Genomic DNA, 15,711 nt, shown 5'->3' with positions numbered 1-15,711 from the left:
AAAGCTTGCATCATGAATTTTGTGCATTTTGGTTGTCTGAATAAAGGAATTACTGTTTTGTGGATTTTGGATGTTATTGTCCATCATTCCATTGTTGGTCATAATGATCTTTTTTTATTCTCTGCTGCTTAAAAAACCCCTTAAGATTAATAAGAGAATGACATAAAATCTGGGGATAAATCTTCCTCAAAATGCCACTAAAATGTTTTTAAAATGTCCTTTAAAAGTAACTTTTAAAATAACAAGAAAACTTACTCATCCTACCAATTTTGGAAGACTGATCTCACTTTTTACAGTATTTTGAAATGTGACTTCATTGTGATCTCATTATTTATAAAAAGGTTAATTCATTGTAGGTAGTTATTTAAAATTGTGACTTCACTGTGATCTCACTATTTTTTAAAAGAAAGTTTAACTCATTACAGATAGCTATTTTATTTGTAACTCACTAGAAATTCTGGAGGACAGGCAGATAATAATAATAATAATAATAATAATAATAATAACAGTTAAAAATAATATTACAATATAACAATCGAATACAGTTATCTAAAAACAGCATAATTATATAAAATTAAAATCAGAAAATAAATACATAGCATAATCAATTGGGGAGTACTTTCACTACAAAGAGTTGGGAGGGTAAGCTTGTAGGAAGAGGTAGGTTTTTAATGCCTTTTTGAAGGCTTCCAGTGTCCCACTGAGGCGGATCTCTTCCGGATATGGTGGGAAAGCTATAGAGGACTTTGGAGGTAAGGCAAAATGTGTTGTGATGGCTACTGAACTTAGATAGGAATCAATGGGATTTGAAGACTAGCTGATTGATGATTTAGTTGAAATATCTTAGCAGCGGTGCTTTGGATACAGATGATATGAAAAGAACTGATGTCACCAACTATAACCACATCAGGGAAACCAATTATTTTTTTTATTGGACCAACTATTAAGGTTGCTTGGCATATTTTATTTATAACAGGAATTCTTTTATAACCCTTTTTACAGATAAAAGTGCACACAGGAAGCCATACATTTTGTCTCACAAAGCCATGGCATATTCCCTTTAGAAATAATGCATACATTTCACAGCATGTTGCTCCACATGTAGATACATTATGATTAAGCATCAAATATTAACACAGGGATGGCACTTGCTGTACTGGAGGCGTATTGTAGTGAAAACGATGTATGATAAAAATACATATTTTACTTTCTTAGAAGGCTAAAAAAAAGTATTGCAAGGGATTTGTAAGAAATCCTTATTGGAATGGATCTTAAAAAACAGCGGGCAGCAAGCCATTCTTGCCAAATGCTAGCCACATTTTTATTTTGAAGGCTACAAAGAGAATTCTTTTAATTTAGTTTGGTCCTTCCTTTTGCTGCCCTCTACTGTCTGAGCTGGCAGGCATGTAAGCTGCTTTAATACTGTAATGTATGAGGAGAGTTGGAATTCTTCTTCTTTTTTGCATTTTAACAATTTAATTTGTATCTCATAAGGTAATTTGGAAATATGGCCCAGAACAGATGGGCAAAAAGAAGAAGCTTCTGGCCACTTTGGAGACATGGCATTCAAAAGATGCATGCCTCTAAAGTGCCCTGAAGCCATGCTGAGGCTGTACTCCAATCCTTTGGACTGGAGCAAAAAGGAGTCAGGATAATCCTGCTCCCGAAAGTGCCAATTGGCCCCAACAAGCATGACACATTTTCAGACCAGGCGGTCAGTGGGGTTTGATCCCACTTCCGGTGGGAGTGGACTCAGGCCGCTCTTTCTCCCCCATCTGCTCCTTCCCAAAGATAATTATCCATCAGTTTTTGCATTTCTCTGAACTTTTCTGTACAGTTTTCTGATGTGATAACCCATTAGCCATTTGGTGTGGATTATGCTTGTCCTCAGAACATAAAACTTGAAGAAGAGATTCATTGGGTTTTTTCAACCTATTATTGTATTGTTTTTATTTTTATTTTACTTTATATTATTTAATTTAATTTCATTGTTATTTTTATTTCATTAAATGTATAGCATTTTCAAACTCCAGGAAACCTAACTTTACATTTCCTGGACTTTGAAAATCTCCCCATTGCCACATGGCCAGAAGGAGGAGGAGCCTGAATGCAAAAGATATCCTCCCCATCCTAACAGCTCTACTAAGGACTGAAACAACATGCAGGCATCTGACTAACATCTCCAATTTTTTTGTTTTTGTTTTTTTCTCCTGTTTGGTTTGTAACATCTTTCCTGAGGAAGAAGCCCATGGAGCCTCAAAAGCTTGCAACAAGTATATTGCACAACTCATATGTCTAACTTACTTCACAGTAGTCCATTACATTATATCTCAGGTTTTGGACTTAACAATGGATAAAAGCTCACCACCCCATATCAGAGGAAGGTATAGGGGTTGATATTGTTACAACATCTCAGGAAGAATGATTTATAAGTACAGAAGTGTGTATAGGACTGATGCCCAAATAGTTTAATTCTTATAACACCTTTCAGTCCTCAGTATATTTAATGGGACTGTGTCATTCTGACTGACCTACAGATTGGAATAAAGCTATTAATCATTCTACTTTCATTTAATTGTAATTAATTTATTAAATAATGAAGTTGATTGTAATTAACTCCTTTTCCCAATAACATTGACCTGATAGTAACGTAATAAAGGACAACTTTAATTCCTTGCAGTGTCACAATAACATTTAAGTTGCTGTTATAGTTACAGAGGTATGGCCTCAATAAATGATGGGGGGGGGATATTGCTTGGTTCAGTCAAGCACTGGCTTATGCTTTACTTCATGTCTTATTCTCTGTTGTGGATTTTGAGTTAACAGTGAGGTGGAAAGGAGGAAAATGTGTTTTATATGGCAGGCCAGTGGCTTATAGTCTATAGCTTTTTCAGTTACATTTAAGTATGGGAAAGTAAAGAGCTGGCATCTTCTCTGAAGATGCCAGCCACAGATGCTGGCGAAACGTCAGGAAGAAACTCTTCTATAACATGGCCACATAGCCCAAAAAACCCACCAAAAAACTATGGATGCTGGCCATGAAAGCCTTCAACTTCATAAAGAGGTGTTCTTCAAAAGTAACCATAATTAATAGATTTCAAAGAAGTAGCAGTGCTACTCTGTTGTAGCATTAAAAGGAGAAGAGGAGACAAAAGAAAAGCTAGCTAGTTGTTGTTGTACCTTCAAGTTGTTTATGACTGATGGTAACCCTAAGGTGAAACTATCAGAGTTTTCTTCATGAGTTTCTTCACACGAGGTTTGCCATTGTCATCCTCTGAGGCTGTGTCACAGTGTGGCAACTATCCCACCAGCTTGCCACGTAATTTGTGATGTGACACTTGAACTCGGATCTCACCTCTAGTGCCACCTACACTAGAACTCTCTCTAAACACCAGCCCTCTGGGTCTTCAAATCCCCCCCCCCCTCCAGCTTGGCACCAATTACTCGTTGACAACCACACGCCTACTATCTGATGTGTCCCAAACCTAAAAGACTTTTCTCTTTGTTGGTAGCATTTTGAATATACTTTCTTTAAGCACAGTTTCTTGAACAAACAAAAGACTTTATTTACAAGTCAGGTTGAATACAGTATCTTACTTAGTGGACGACATTCAAGATGGATATTTTAGTAGTTATACAGTTTAACAATTTATTTTACTTATCTTTGTAATTGTTTGTAGCCTTATAAATGTTCCTTTACAGTCTTAGGGCCTGAACAGACAGGCCAAAATAAAGCTGCTTCTGGTCACTTTGGAGATAGGCTGTTTAAATGACACACACATTTTAAGAGGGCAGAAGCTGTGCCAAAGCTGCATTCTAGTCCTTAGGACTGGAGCATCACTTTGGGGCGGCTTCTGGCCTCTTAGGACGCCTGCAGCATTTAAACAGCATACCTCCAAAGTGACCCAAAGCAGCTTTATTTTGGTCTGTCTGTTCAGGCTGTTAGTTCTGACAGAGCCTTTATATATCTTCTGTATCTTTTAACACTTCTGGTTATCTGTGACTTCACTAGGCATCAAGCATTATATCTCCTGCATGATACTATGATAACAGCTTACTTAAAAACTTTCCTCGTCCCTATCTCAGTTACCTAAAACCCCTTTTCTAACTGCCTCTCACAGCAGCCTATCCTAGGCGTGTTACAGACCGCCCAAAACGGGCGGTCTACCGCTGCCATCATTTGCAGCACGGAGGAGCCCCAGCATCCAAACCGTGCGGGTCCTCCGCACTGCAAATAAGAAGCGCCAAAATGGCGCTTCTCTTTGTGGTGTACTTATGACGTTGCGAGGCGCCAATGACACACTCGCGGTGTCATATGCGCTGCGCGATGTGCAGATACAATGCGTCTGCTACGTCAAGATGGCGGCACCCGTGTGGAACGGGTGCCGCCATTTTGTACAGACTTGGTCCGTATTAGAGTTAGGGGTGTCAGGAAGTGATGCCCCTTTCTAAGCCTAGTACGCGCAGAGCGCGTACTTTATGCCCGTGCGGAATGGGCCCTAGTTTCAGTGGCTCTTAAACACTTAGGCTTAACATCTCTCCCTTTCGTGGGTACATAAACCCCCTTATAACTTCACCTCATAGCAGTCTCCCTCAGCCTCCTTGGTTGCTAAACCCCTGAAGTTAAAATAAAAATCTCATAACTAACCCCAAACACTACTCTGCCCCTCTATTTATACTCACTCTTGGGAGCAGCCTCCACCTTTTCCTGGCTTAGCTCCTATTGGGTGTTGCCAATGTTCTAATCTGCCTGTGGTCTCCACAGGCTGAGAGAGTGTTACTTGCCCAAGATTACCCAGTGGGGTCCAATGGCAAAGCAGGGATTCGAACCATGACCTCCAAAGTCATAGTCCAACGCCCACACTTACACTCCATGCTGGCTACCTGATTATTTTTTTTAACATGAGCATTTGTGGCTATGAGTTCAATGTAACTCTATATTGCATCTGAAGGATCAGAACACAAAAGCTTCATTCTAAAACAAAAGTCAGTCTTAAAGGTGCTGCTAGATTTCCTTCCCCCTCCCTCTCCCTTCATTCTCCTTATAATTAATAAGATGAACTGTAACTGCAACTCAGTCCTTTCTAAAAGTAAGACTTCAAGCTCCATTTATAAGAGTGACCGATAGATAGAGCTATGTAAAACATTTTGTTCTCAAAATTTGGAATACTTTTAAAAACCTCTTATGTCAAGTGTCCCACTTTTTCATAGAACTATAGAACCATAAATAATAATAATAACAACAATAAATAATTTATATTTCCTGTCTCTCCCTGCAGATCAAGGTGGGATTACAACCAGATAAAATACAGTCATCAGTACCAATAAACAATACAATTATAATCAACCATAATAATTCCAACAAAAACCCTAACTCTCCCACAATAGAATAGTAAAATCAACAGTTAAAATGATCATCAATGGAATGGGGTATTGAGGTGGTTGGGACTATCTTACACAGGGTCAAATGGGAAGGCCTGCCGGAAGAGATCCGTCTTGACTGCTTTCTTAAAAATGTCTAAGGTGGTAATAAATTGGATCTCTTCCAGCAGGTCATTCCACAATTTTGGATTTGGAAGAGACCACAAGGGCCATCCAGTCCAACCTCCTGCCATGCAGGATTAGTTGGCCCTTTCAGTACACTAATGTTTTTATCAGAGGTAGCTATCCAGTATCTCCTCACATGGAGCACATTGATTTTCCTTGGATCAAATATATTTTGTGCTGGCTGCCTGTGTGTGCCTGTTGACTTCTGGTGACCCTGTGAATTTCATAGCATTTTCTTAGGCAAGTAAGCCCCTTACTCTGAAATACTACCTATAGCAGCTGGTATTCATTAGTGGTCTCCCATCGAAGTGCTAACCTTGCTTAGCTTCTCAGATCAGATAGGATCTGGTGCTTTTGGGGTATATAGGCATTTTTTGTTGCGGTGTATGCTGAAGTAAAAATAATAATAGCAGAGTCTTGGAGGTATGTTATCAAAAAGTAGCTTTACTCAGCAGAGTCACAAAGTTGAAGCAAAAAAAAAAACCCATAGTAGAAATGCTCAGTACAAAATAGCAAAATTAAAGCATAGCATAGCATAGCATGAAGTATAGCAGCATATCAGTTCAGCATTACCAGTCCTGCAACATGTAACCTCACAGAGAGCAAAACTAGCCACTATGGAGAGCATACCGTACCCTAAGGCTTTGGGTTTTCATAGGGTTTTCTTGGCAAGATTTGCTCAGAGGAGGTTTGTCATTGCCTTTTCCTGAGACTTGTGACTTGCCTAAAGTCACTCAGTGGGTTTCATAGCTGAGCTGGGATTTGAACCCTGGTCTCCAGAGTTATAGTCTAAACCTCAACCACTACACCACCCTGGTTCCTGCTTAGGGTGGTAGACTGGGCCTTACAACATCCAAAACCAAGTCCCCACTAAGCTGTGAAACATCCTTGGTGAACTTTGTCACTTTCTCAAACTCTGATCTACCTTTTGTGGAGGAGAGCCACATATGCCACCTTGTGCTCATTGAGGAAAATGAAAGATACTAATGTAATAAATAAAATAAATAATAGGTCAGCAAGAATTCAAGAACTACCTAGACCATGCTAACCCACAATTTTCAAAGCCCCTAAGCACTGGAATATCATGATACTGTACTGTACATCATGGTGCAATTTCAGTTTGTTTAACATGTTGAAACAGATTTGGCAATATGGGCCAGTGTGATCATATACACATAAGTTGTTGCTGCTAATGAAAGGAGCTGCTGGCATTTTGGCTGGTCTTGCTCTGGCAGTAGTGACCATGATCTTTACCACCATTGTAGTCCAAACTGGGCATTTCATTTGTGCTGTTGTTATCGATGACCAACACAGAAATCCAGAAATCCATCTGAATGAAATGAGCCAGAAGGAAAAGCAAATATAAAGATAGCAGGAATTGTTTTGTACATTCGCTATGCAGGGAGGCACATATCTTTTCATATATACATTGGAAATATTTAAGAGGACAAATTTTAAATCCATATGATCACATATAACCACTATTCATATAGCCATAACATTTTGGTTTATACACTTTAGTTTTAATAGTGAGGCATTCAGGCTGCAGGGCAAGTAGCAGTCCAAGACTATTCCAAGACATTTGGGTGCCTGAGGCAAAGGACAGGATGGCACTTTTGGCTAAAACCCTATGTAAATGTTTGTTCTTATCACTCCTAATAATGAACTTGGCTGATGAATGCCATCAGAAATGGAGGCAAAACAGGATCATGGAAGGGAAAGAGGCATGAATCACCCTGTTCAAGGAAATATTAACATTTGCAAATGCTGGTTTTGCAAAAATACCAGAAGAAGAAGAAATATTTTAAAAGCACCACCCCCCACCCCCAGGAAGGCATCCACCCCAAAAAAGAACAGCCCAGTAATGTCTGAGCATGCTCAGTAGCCATACAATGTTGACTATTGAATGGAAAAGGAAAGTGGACAACTGGGAAAAGCAGTAGGAGAATGGAATGCCTTGCTTGAGCTCCTGATACCTTGTAGAGGGAGTGGGGAAAATGCACCCCATGAGCTTTGGGTAGTCAAAGGTCTCCCTAGTCTCTGACCCTCCTAAAAACCCCATGCCTTCCAAAATATTTTTGTGTTAAAAATGACCCTATGTCTGTTGGAAATGAACTTTAAATACTACCTGAAAACCCAGGAAATCACAGCAGAAAGAGAATTTCAGTTGCATTTTTGGCCCAAAATGGGCTGGTGCAACCTGGTGCAGCTGTACAGAAGCAAAGATCATCTCTCACCTTCACTCACCACCCCTGCCTCACTTGCAAGCTCCTGAAGGAGAGCATGGCTTGCAAGAGCTTGGAACAGGAGTCTGTTTCTATAAGGTTTGGATATGTAGTAATATTTTTTGGCAGGTCTCATTTGTTCAAGTTACTACTAATCAAATACTCTTGAATTTAACAGGTGCTGAAGAGAAGAAATGTAAGAGGCTTGTTGTCTATTGCTTGCCTACAAATCCTACCCTTTCATTTTTCATTGACAATAGAAGGAAATTACTTTCTTGGGCTCCTAAGAGTTCCCCAGCCAGTGTGACTAAGAGAGTAATGTTTCCAAGCTCTGTTAGAACCAAAGACCAAGCAGCCCTTTCTCCATGCTCCTATCCATAATTCTGCTTCTTGCCTAAGTGTGGTAGAACTATGAGATTTTTGCCCCATTATGCACAAATCACATGGGTAGCTATCACAGATCATTGGGGCATGGGACTGTGCTGCTGACACCACTTAATGCATCATACATGCTGCCATCTCTATCCTTGGACAGAGCTAGAGTGTGGATACACACTGAGGTGAAAAGACCAATGTATGAACAGCTGCATGAAGGGAATTTGGTTCTTCATGTGTATAAATAACAACAGACCTAGGAAGGACAGGTCCAGGGCATTTTGCTGCTGGACATGGCACCCCTCCCCCTGAAACAACGGTGCATAGTTTTCAAAACCAGCCAAGCATACCCTCCCAACATTTCATAAATGAAACCCATGACACATGCAGCCAGGCAACATCAGAGTGTGGTCATGGTGGCAAAGGCTAATAATGAGGAAGAAAATGCATGTTAGGAGAGGCTGCTGCAGCTTGCTTTTGCCTGAGCCTACTGGGAAGGGCAAGATGCCACCGCTCCCTCTCTTGCCCTCCCTGCTAATGATTATGAATGAGTTTTGCACTTTGAACTCAGTTTATAAGAACTGAGGTCAGCTGAAGATGAAGAGGAGAGGAGAGAAACTGGAACATCTTAAAAGCAGATGAAAAAGTAGGATGACAGAAGGTTAATCAGGACTGTACCTGGCAAGTCAAGACAGTTGGAAGTTATGGCTCAGTGATTTAGGCAAATGCTGCAGAAGATTCTCCAAACACATCTCTGCATGCTTGTTAGTAAAAATACAATAACAGCAACCAATTAAATAACTAGAAATGCACTGCCTTTCATAACACCCCAGATCTGCTGCTGCGTTGGCTGCCTCACTCTGCCTAGTAGTGGAGATGGCCTGGACTGCTGTCTTGCTCATTTTTTATCCTTGTTGTGATCCCGCTTTGATCCATTGGGAGAGGTGGGAAGATAGAAATAAAAATTATTATTATTATTATTATTATTATTATTATTATTATTGATGTGTTCTGTTAACTATTCTGGTACAATTGACAAAAACAAATATTCCTAGCTGTCTAAAAAAACACAACAACCCACACATACAAAAGGGAATGGGGAGAACTGAGGCCTTTGCATAGAGCCTGTGACTTGTGGATAAATAGCCTCCTGAACCCTGTGACAGTGCACAATTGTTTCAGCAGCTAGGAGAGCTGCTTGTCATTTTCATTAGCTATCTTGGCTCCATGCTTGCCTGTTGTTTACACTGTGAACATGACGGGCTATTTGCTGTGAGCCAACTCTGTCTCCTGTATTCCTTCAAGTCTCTTTTGCTTACCCCTCCCCTTGAGACATCTTTGTCCTTCATTTCACGTCTCATAAATCCGGCCACATCTGATTTTATCTCTTCAGCCAAGAAGACGTCAGCTTCCACCGATGAACGGGAAAATGCCAGCTTGCCAGCCTCCGAAGAGCATCCACAAGCCTTACTTCTTTTGGAATCCATGGAATCACCCCAGAAGCAGATGGAAAGGAACTCAGCACAGCTCCCCAGCCCTCCTCTGTCGCTTCCAATTCCACCACCTAAGACTGCACCCAAAGTCTCAAAGATTGTACCAGGTGAATCTCAGATCAGCCACAACAACTCTGCTTTTATAGCTTAAAATGAAAGTAATAAATAGGGATGTTCTTTATACTATATCAGACTGTTAGTCCTTCTACTTTAGTATTATCAATATTGTTTGAGAAAACAATACTGTGATTGGTGGGAATGGGATGCTTAGCCCAATATACAAATTGCCAGATTTGGCCCAGCTCCCTCTTTCTACTTGAATAGGTGGTGTAGGTTCCTATACAATGTGAGAATTGGAATGTAATAGTATCTACTATCATTCTTGCTTACATTTGATACGTCAAGAGTGGGGAATATGTGATCCTCCATATGTTTGAAGACATAATTCCCATCAGCCCTAATAGGTATAGTTAATGGCAATTTCAATCTAACAACGTGTCAGAGCCATACCATCCCCCATATTCCTTTAACAGTTAACATGCAATGTCAGTTACTATTTGGCATTTGGCAACTGATATGTTTCATGTTTGATGCCTATCCAGATGAAAACAGAAAATATATACATAAATAACATGCTCCCAAACACAAATTACCAGCTTCAAAGTAAAGGATAACTCAACTCCCATACATGGGAATATCTGTAAATCTATTTTTGCTACAGCCGATCGTTTAGAAATGTGTAAATTGTGGAGAATGTTTATGAAACAAACAAACAAACAAACAAAAAACAGAACAAAAAATTTACCTACCTGAAAATGGACTAGATATTTATATTCTTGTTGTGGAAAGGACCATGTTCTATCTATTGTCTTAGAGCACTTAGAGCGCTTTTCAGGAGAAAAAAAAGCAATGCAAATTCATTTCTGAACATTTTGTTGAATATACAGGAATTTAAAATGATACTTTTAAGAACTGAGCTCTTAAAGCCTTTTGCCTAACTTTCTTCCACATACCATTAAAAAAAGTTCTAAAATTCTTTCCATTACATTTATGGGGGAAAAATGTGAATTTTTGAAACATTATTCTGAACTGAGTACAGTTCCAGGCATTTCCAAGAGTGAAAACTGATAACATTACTGGTATAAAATTAGCCCTAATTGGTGGTAAATCAAAGCAGCAGTAGAAAATCAGTGCAGCAGTACAGTAGAGGAATCATCACAGGCTGCATCTGCACTGCACAACAGATGTAGTCTGACACTGCTGCTTTCACTTCTGTGGCTCAGTGTTATGGAATTCTGGAATTTCTGAGATATAGTTAGCCTTCTCTATCAGAGCTCTGGTGCCACAAACAATTGCAATTCCCATGATTCCATAGCACTGAGCCGTGGCTGTCAAAGTAATGTCAAACTGCATTATTTATGCAGTACAGATGCAGCCACAATCTTTTACCCAATGGGTTCTAGCATCCCCTCATAGGAAGTGATACTATCAGGCCCCTAAACAACAAATTCTACCCTGACTGTCCAAGGGCTGACACTATAAACACCTATATCTGGTAAGTGGGTTCCCTAGACTGGAACTGAGACAGTTGGAAGGTGGATCCTCAAAGTGTATGGTGCAACAAAGGAAACACAGCTGCACAGGCATAACCCATCCCCTATTATAACCAAACAAAGGAGACAGAACTGCACTAGTATGACCCATTATAAAAACTATGAGAATAGGGAAGCACTCATTGCTAACACCAAAGTTTCCTTCCCAGTACATTCCAGGCTGTGTTCTCACCCTTGAATTATCAGGCTAAATTCAAATTATGTAGCAAGGCCTACTAAACAAACAAACAAACAAATATCTGGACATATGTTAATGTTTGGACATTATGGCAGTGACCATACTCATTACAAATTTTGGACCATATAAATAAAATTGAACCCAAATGAAATTCTAAGCTATCCGTAATTAGGGTCTCTGATTACTTGGGAGCCTGATTACAGAGACTGGGTTGTTGCTGCTTCAGCCAGTCAAGATTGGTTGGAAAAGTTGTCCTTGCCTAGGAAACCAACTTATTGAGGGATCAAAGAAAGAACAGCACCAGAGATCTTTTCTTATCCTCTTGTAGATTCAGTGGGAAGTCGTCCTTTGCATGCAGCAATTAATGCCCCTCTGTGATTTCATTTCCAACAGCAGGAAGTGCAGTAGATGAGCCAGCCTTGAAATCTCCTCCATCTTCTGTCTTGAAGAATTATGTAATTGTTGGTTCCTCCCAACTCTCAGGACAAGCTGCTCCCTTCCACCCCTCAGGACAGAAGGCCACTGATCCCCACCTCAGAGGGCAGCATTCAACACCAACTGGCTCCCCTCATCTCGCTGCCGTCCACCTGCCTTTACCTCCCAGCCGAGTCATTGAGGAACTCCACAGAGCTCTGGCCACCAAACACCGGCAGGATAGGTAAACAATGTGCATGTTGCAGAACAATATTGATACTATTAAACCACCCATCATATGCCAGTGAATATCATTTACCTTTCGTGTTTGCTGGTGGTCACCATCACCTCTACTGCCATAAGAGTATGGCTTTTACAACTTGATTCAGATGCTTATCAAATTCCAGTTGGTAGGGAAGATGGCATGAACTCTTTTCCCTAAGTTTAATGTAATATATCATTTATGTTATCAACAAGCATATAGCTATGAAGAGACAACTTCAGAATCGCACAGTTCTGCACCAGACAAACAAGTGCTAATTTACATTACACTTGCAAAGATCTATGCATCCTCTATGTCACATAGTCAAAATATTACATATTTATTAAAATAATAGATATATAATTCAGGTTGCGTACTCCTTACCCAAAATTCAGAAATCCAAAATATTCCAAAATCCAATATTGTCCACATGGTAGTTGAGATAGTGACAGCGTTGTATTCTGATGGTATGGTGTACACAAACTTTGTTCCAAAAACAAAGTTATTAAAAATATTACAGTTCACCTTCCATATCCGTGGATTCTTTACCCACGGATTCAACCATCCACAACTTGAAAATATTCCAAAAAGATATAAATTCCCAAAATCCCCAAATTTGTTAGGGATACCATTTCACCATACCATTGTGTTCTATTGGACTTGAGCATACATGGATTTTGGAACCAAACACCAGTGGATATCAAGGGCCCACTGTGTGTACAAAATTACCTTCAGGCTATGTGTATGAATTTCACATTTAGGTTTGGGTCTCATATCCAAGCTATTTTATTATGTATATGCATATATTCCAAAATCCAAAAGAGTTTTGTTCTTAAGCCTTTGGGATAAGGGAGACTCAACCTTTATTAGATATATTAGAAAATTTAGTTGTAATTAGATCAATACCTGGTGAATTTCCAAACCAGCCCAGACTTTGCCACAGGAAATAGATCAATGCCACTTTTCCTTTTACACCTGCTAGAATATTGTAGATCTCCAAGTGATCAGAATTGGGATGTATATTTTGAACTTTCCGAGCTGCATTTAGTTTTCATTAACATATTTCAAAACTACACATCATCTACTACCATTTTTAAAAATTAACAATGTAAATCTTTTCTGCAAGAATAATTGCAAAGAGATTGCAAGAATTTTGTGGATTTTTCCCCAGTGGTTTTCCACACTTAGGGGTATTTTGGGGGGAAAATAATTGGCAACAAACTTTCTGTTTGCACACAAGGCAGCATATGTTGCATAGAGCACAGTTTTCTATGCAACCCCCCTTTTTACACAAAAAAAGAGAGGGGTTTGGTGCATTTTTTTTGAAAAAAATAATTCCAAACTTTAAAAGAATTTGCTGTGCTTGGCCATTTTATTGTTGGGCATTCTCAATGTTTCAGGGCAATCTTCTCATCAAGGACAAGAAAAATTGCAAGTATTATTTTCATCCCTATCTTGTACTTAAACATTGTGACAGGTATAGAGGTCTTGGCTTTCCTGTCTTGAATACTATAACCCCATTGGAACTCCTTCATAGCCCTCTGCAGAGAGCACAGTTGCTGGGAGAAAGTATTTGCCATATCAGTTCCCCTCCCATGGCATGAAATTGATGCTCTCTCGTCTGAAATTCCATGTTATTCCATTTTTGTCCTCAGCTTTCATGGACGAGAAAACAAAGGCTCTCCCAAAAAGCGAATGGACATCCGCCCATCCAGAACATCCAGCATTGAACACAGCAAAGAGAAGGATAATATGGTGAATTACAATAGTGATCCAGAGAACAAGCGGAATTCTGTTAAAGAGTCAGATGAGAACAAAGAGAACCTGATCATGAACTCTGAAATGAAGGATGAATCTGTTTTTTATCAGGATGAAGAAGTTTTGAATGACTCCATAATTTCTGGTAAGAAGAGTCATTTTATGAACTTTATGATAACATAGTCAACAAGGGTAGCAATTGTGTTGGATTAGGATTCTGGAAAACCAAAACAGGAATCTCGGCTGAGCCATGAAAAGAACAGCGGGTAACCTTGGGCAAGTAACAATCTCAGTTTCAGAGAAAGACAGTGGCAAAGCCCTCTCAACAAATCAGGCCAAGAAAACTCAATATAATCCCACTTTAGGGTAGCCATGAGTTGAAAATGACTTAAAGGCAAACCACCACAACAAAAAATAACAATACAACTGCAATAGTATCCTGCCAGTATGGTGTAGAAAGCCAGTGTGGTGTAGTGATTTGAGTGTTGGACTGTGACTCTCGAGACCAGGGTTGGAATCCCTGCTCAGCCATGTTAACCCACTGGGTGACCTTGGGAGAGTCACACACTTTCTAGTAGAACACACCTGGCCTGGTAATATCTTTTCCTTTGTTTCACTGCCACCACTTGGAGGCTTCTTTTAACTTCATAACTGAGTATGTCATTTCTCTGAGTATGAATATCTTATTTCAGCTGGAGGAGTTAATTGCTAAAGACCGGCATTGTGTCTGAGAGCAATGGTGGTATAATGTTTAAAGTGTTGTATTGGTACTTGGGAGATCTGGAGTCATTTGCACTCTGATCAATGAAATTTGTTGCCTTGGGCCAGTAACTCTTTCAGCCTAACCTTCCACCTAGGGTTGTGGTGAGGATGAAGTGGGATGGTGAGAACAGTGCTCATTACCTTGAGCTCATCATGGAAAGGCAAGGCCTAAATGAAAGTAATAATTATTATTGTATTACTATTACAGTATTTACTATTTATGGCCTGCCTTCCCCACCCCATATTAACTCAGTAAATCAATTAGAAAACAAATATTTGTTACATCTTTGGCAATGTGAAAGGTCAAAAAGATATTTGAGCTAAGTTTCATGAAGAATATACCTATACATTATTATTATTATTATTATTATTATTATTATTATTTGTATCCCACTCTTTCCCCAGAACTGGGACTCAGAGTGGCTTCACAGCATTAAAAACAGTACAATTATAAACATAGAAAAAAGGTACATTAAAAAGGAATTAAATTATTACAGTATTCTTAAGAAAAGGAATACTTTTTTAAAAATCTAGATTCAAAACAGTACTAAAACATTTACATGAGCTTGATGATTAAAACTGCTAATTAAAATACATATATTTTTCAATCACAAACTATTCAGTTCTCTAGTTGAACAACAGCAGACATTTTCATCCTATTAATGTAATATTTTTATAACTATTCCAGAAATTCCAATTTTCTTTTAACATAAATGCATATTTTTATGCTCCTAGTTTTCCATCTTTGTTCATCTTATTTTCCTCACTAATCCAGTTACAGTATAAGGGCCTCAACAGACTAGCATAAAGATCCGGCCTCTGGGCAGAGCGGGAGTGTGGCGTCTACACACCGGCCACCCTGATACCAGATGGCAGGTGGCATCACACCACATCTTTAGCACAGTGCTTACATGCGCTGCGCCAAAGAAGCAGCAAAAAGATATCTCTGTGGGAGCTAGGGTACCCTTTTCATGGCACAAAAAGGAGCCACTTTTTGTGGCTCCTTTTTGCACTGTGAAAAGGCCAGATCAGGGTTGTGGCGTGCCTTTGCCATGACCCCAATCCACCAAGGAAAGGGGCGGCA

The 15,711-nt window shown here is 39.5% G+C and overlaps 1 protein-coding gene across 9 annotated transcripts in view; it reads left to right on the top strand.

Annotated features, from left to right (window-relative positions):
• The window catches only part of PHACTR3 (phosphatase and actin regulator 3), a 269,656-nt gene that overhangs the window by 142,179 nt on the left and 111,766 nt on the right, over nucleotides 1-15,711 (top strand). For 8 of the 9 annotated variants that reach the window (XM_089513707.1, XM_089513700.1, XM_089513706.1 and 5 more), the window contains 3 exons: nucleotides 9,541-9,747; nucleotides 11,915-12,089; nucleotides 13,763-14,010. In XM_089513707.1, coding sequence (XP_089369833.1) covers nucleotides 9,541-9,747; nucleotides 11,915-12,089; nucleotides 13,763-14,010 — 630 coding nt within the window. Of the gene's footprint in view, nucleotides 1-9,540; nucleotides 9,748-11,824; nucleotides 12,090-13,762; nucleotides 14,011-15,711 lie in introns of all 9 variants that reach the window. The other variant, XM_089513698.1, reaches the window with a different exon arrangement.

Source organism: Sceloporus occidentalis, unplaced genomic scaffold (assembly GCF_023333645.1).
Source record: "Sceloporus occidentalis isolate IW3139 unplaced genomic scaffold, rSceOcc1.0.p SCAF_3, whole genome shotgun sequence".
Lineage (NCBI taxonomy): Eukaryota > Metazoa > Chordata > Lepidosauria > Squamata > Phrynosomatidae > Sceloporus > Sceloporus occidentalis.
The sequence above is the reverse complement of the archived record's forward strand: the minus strand, read 5'-3'. Positions and strand labels throughout refer to the sequence as shown.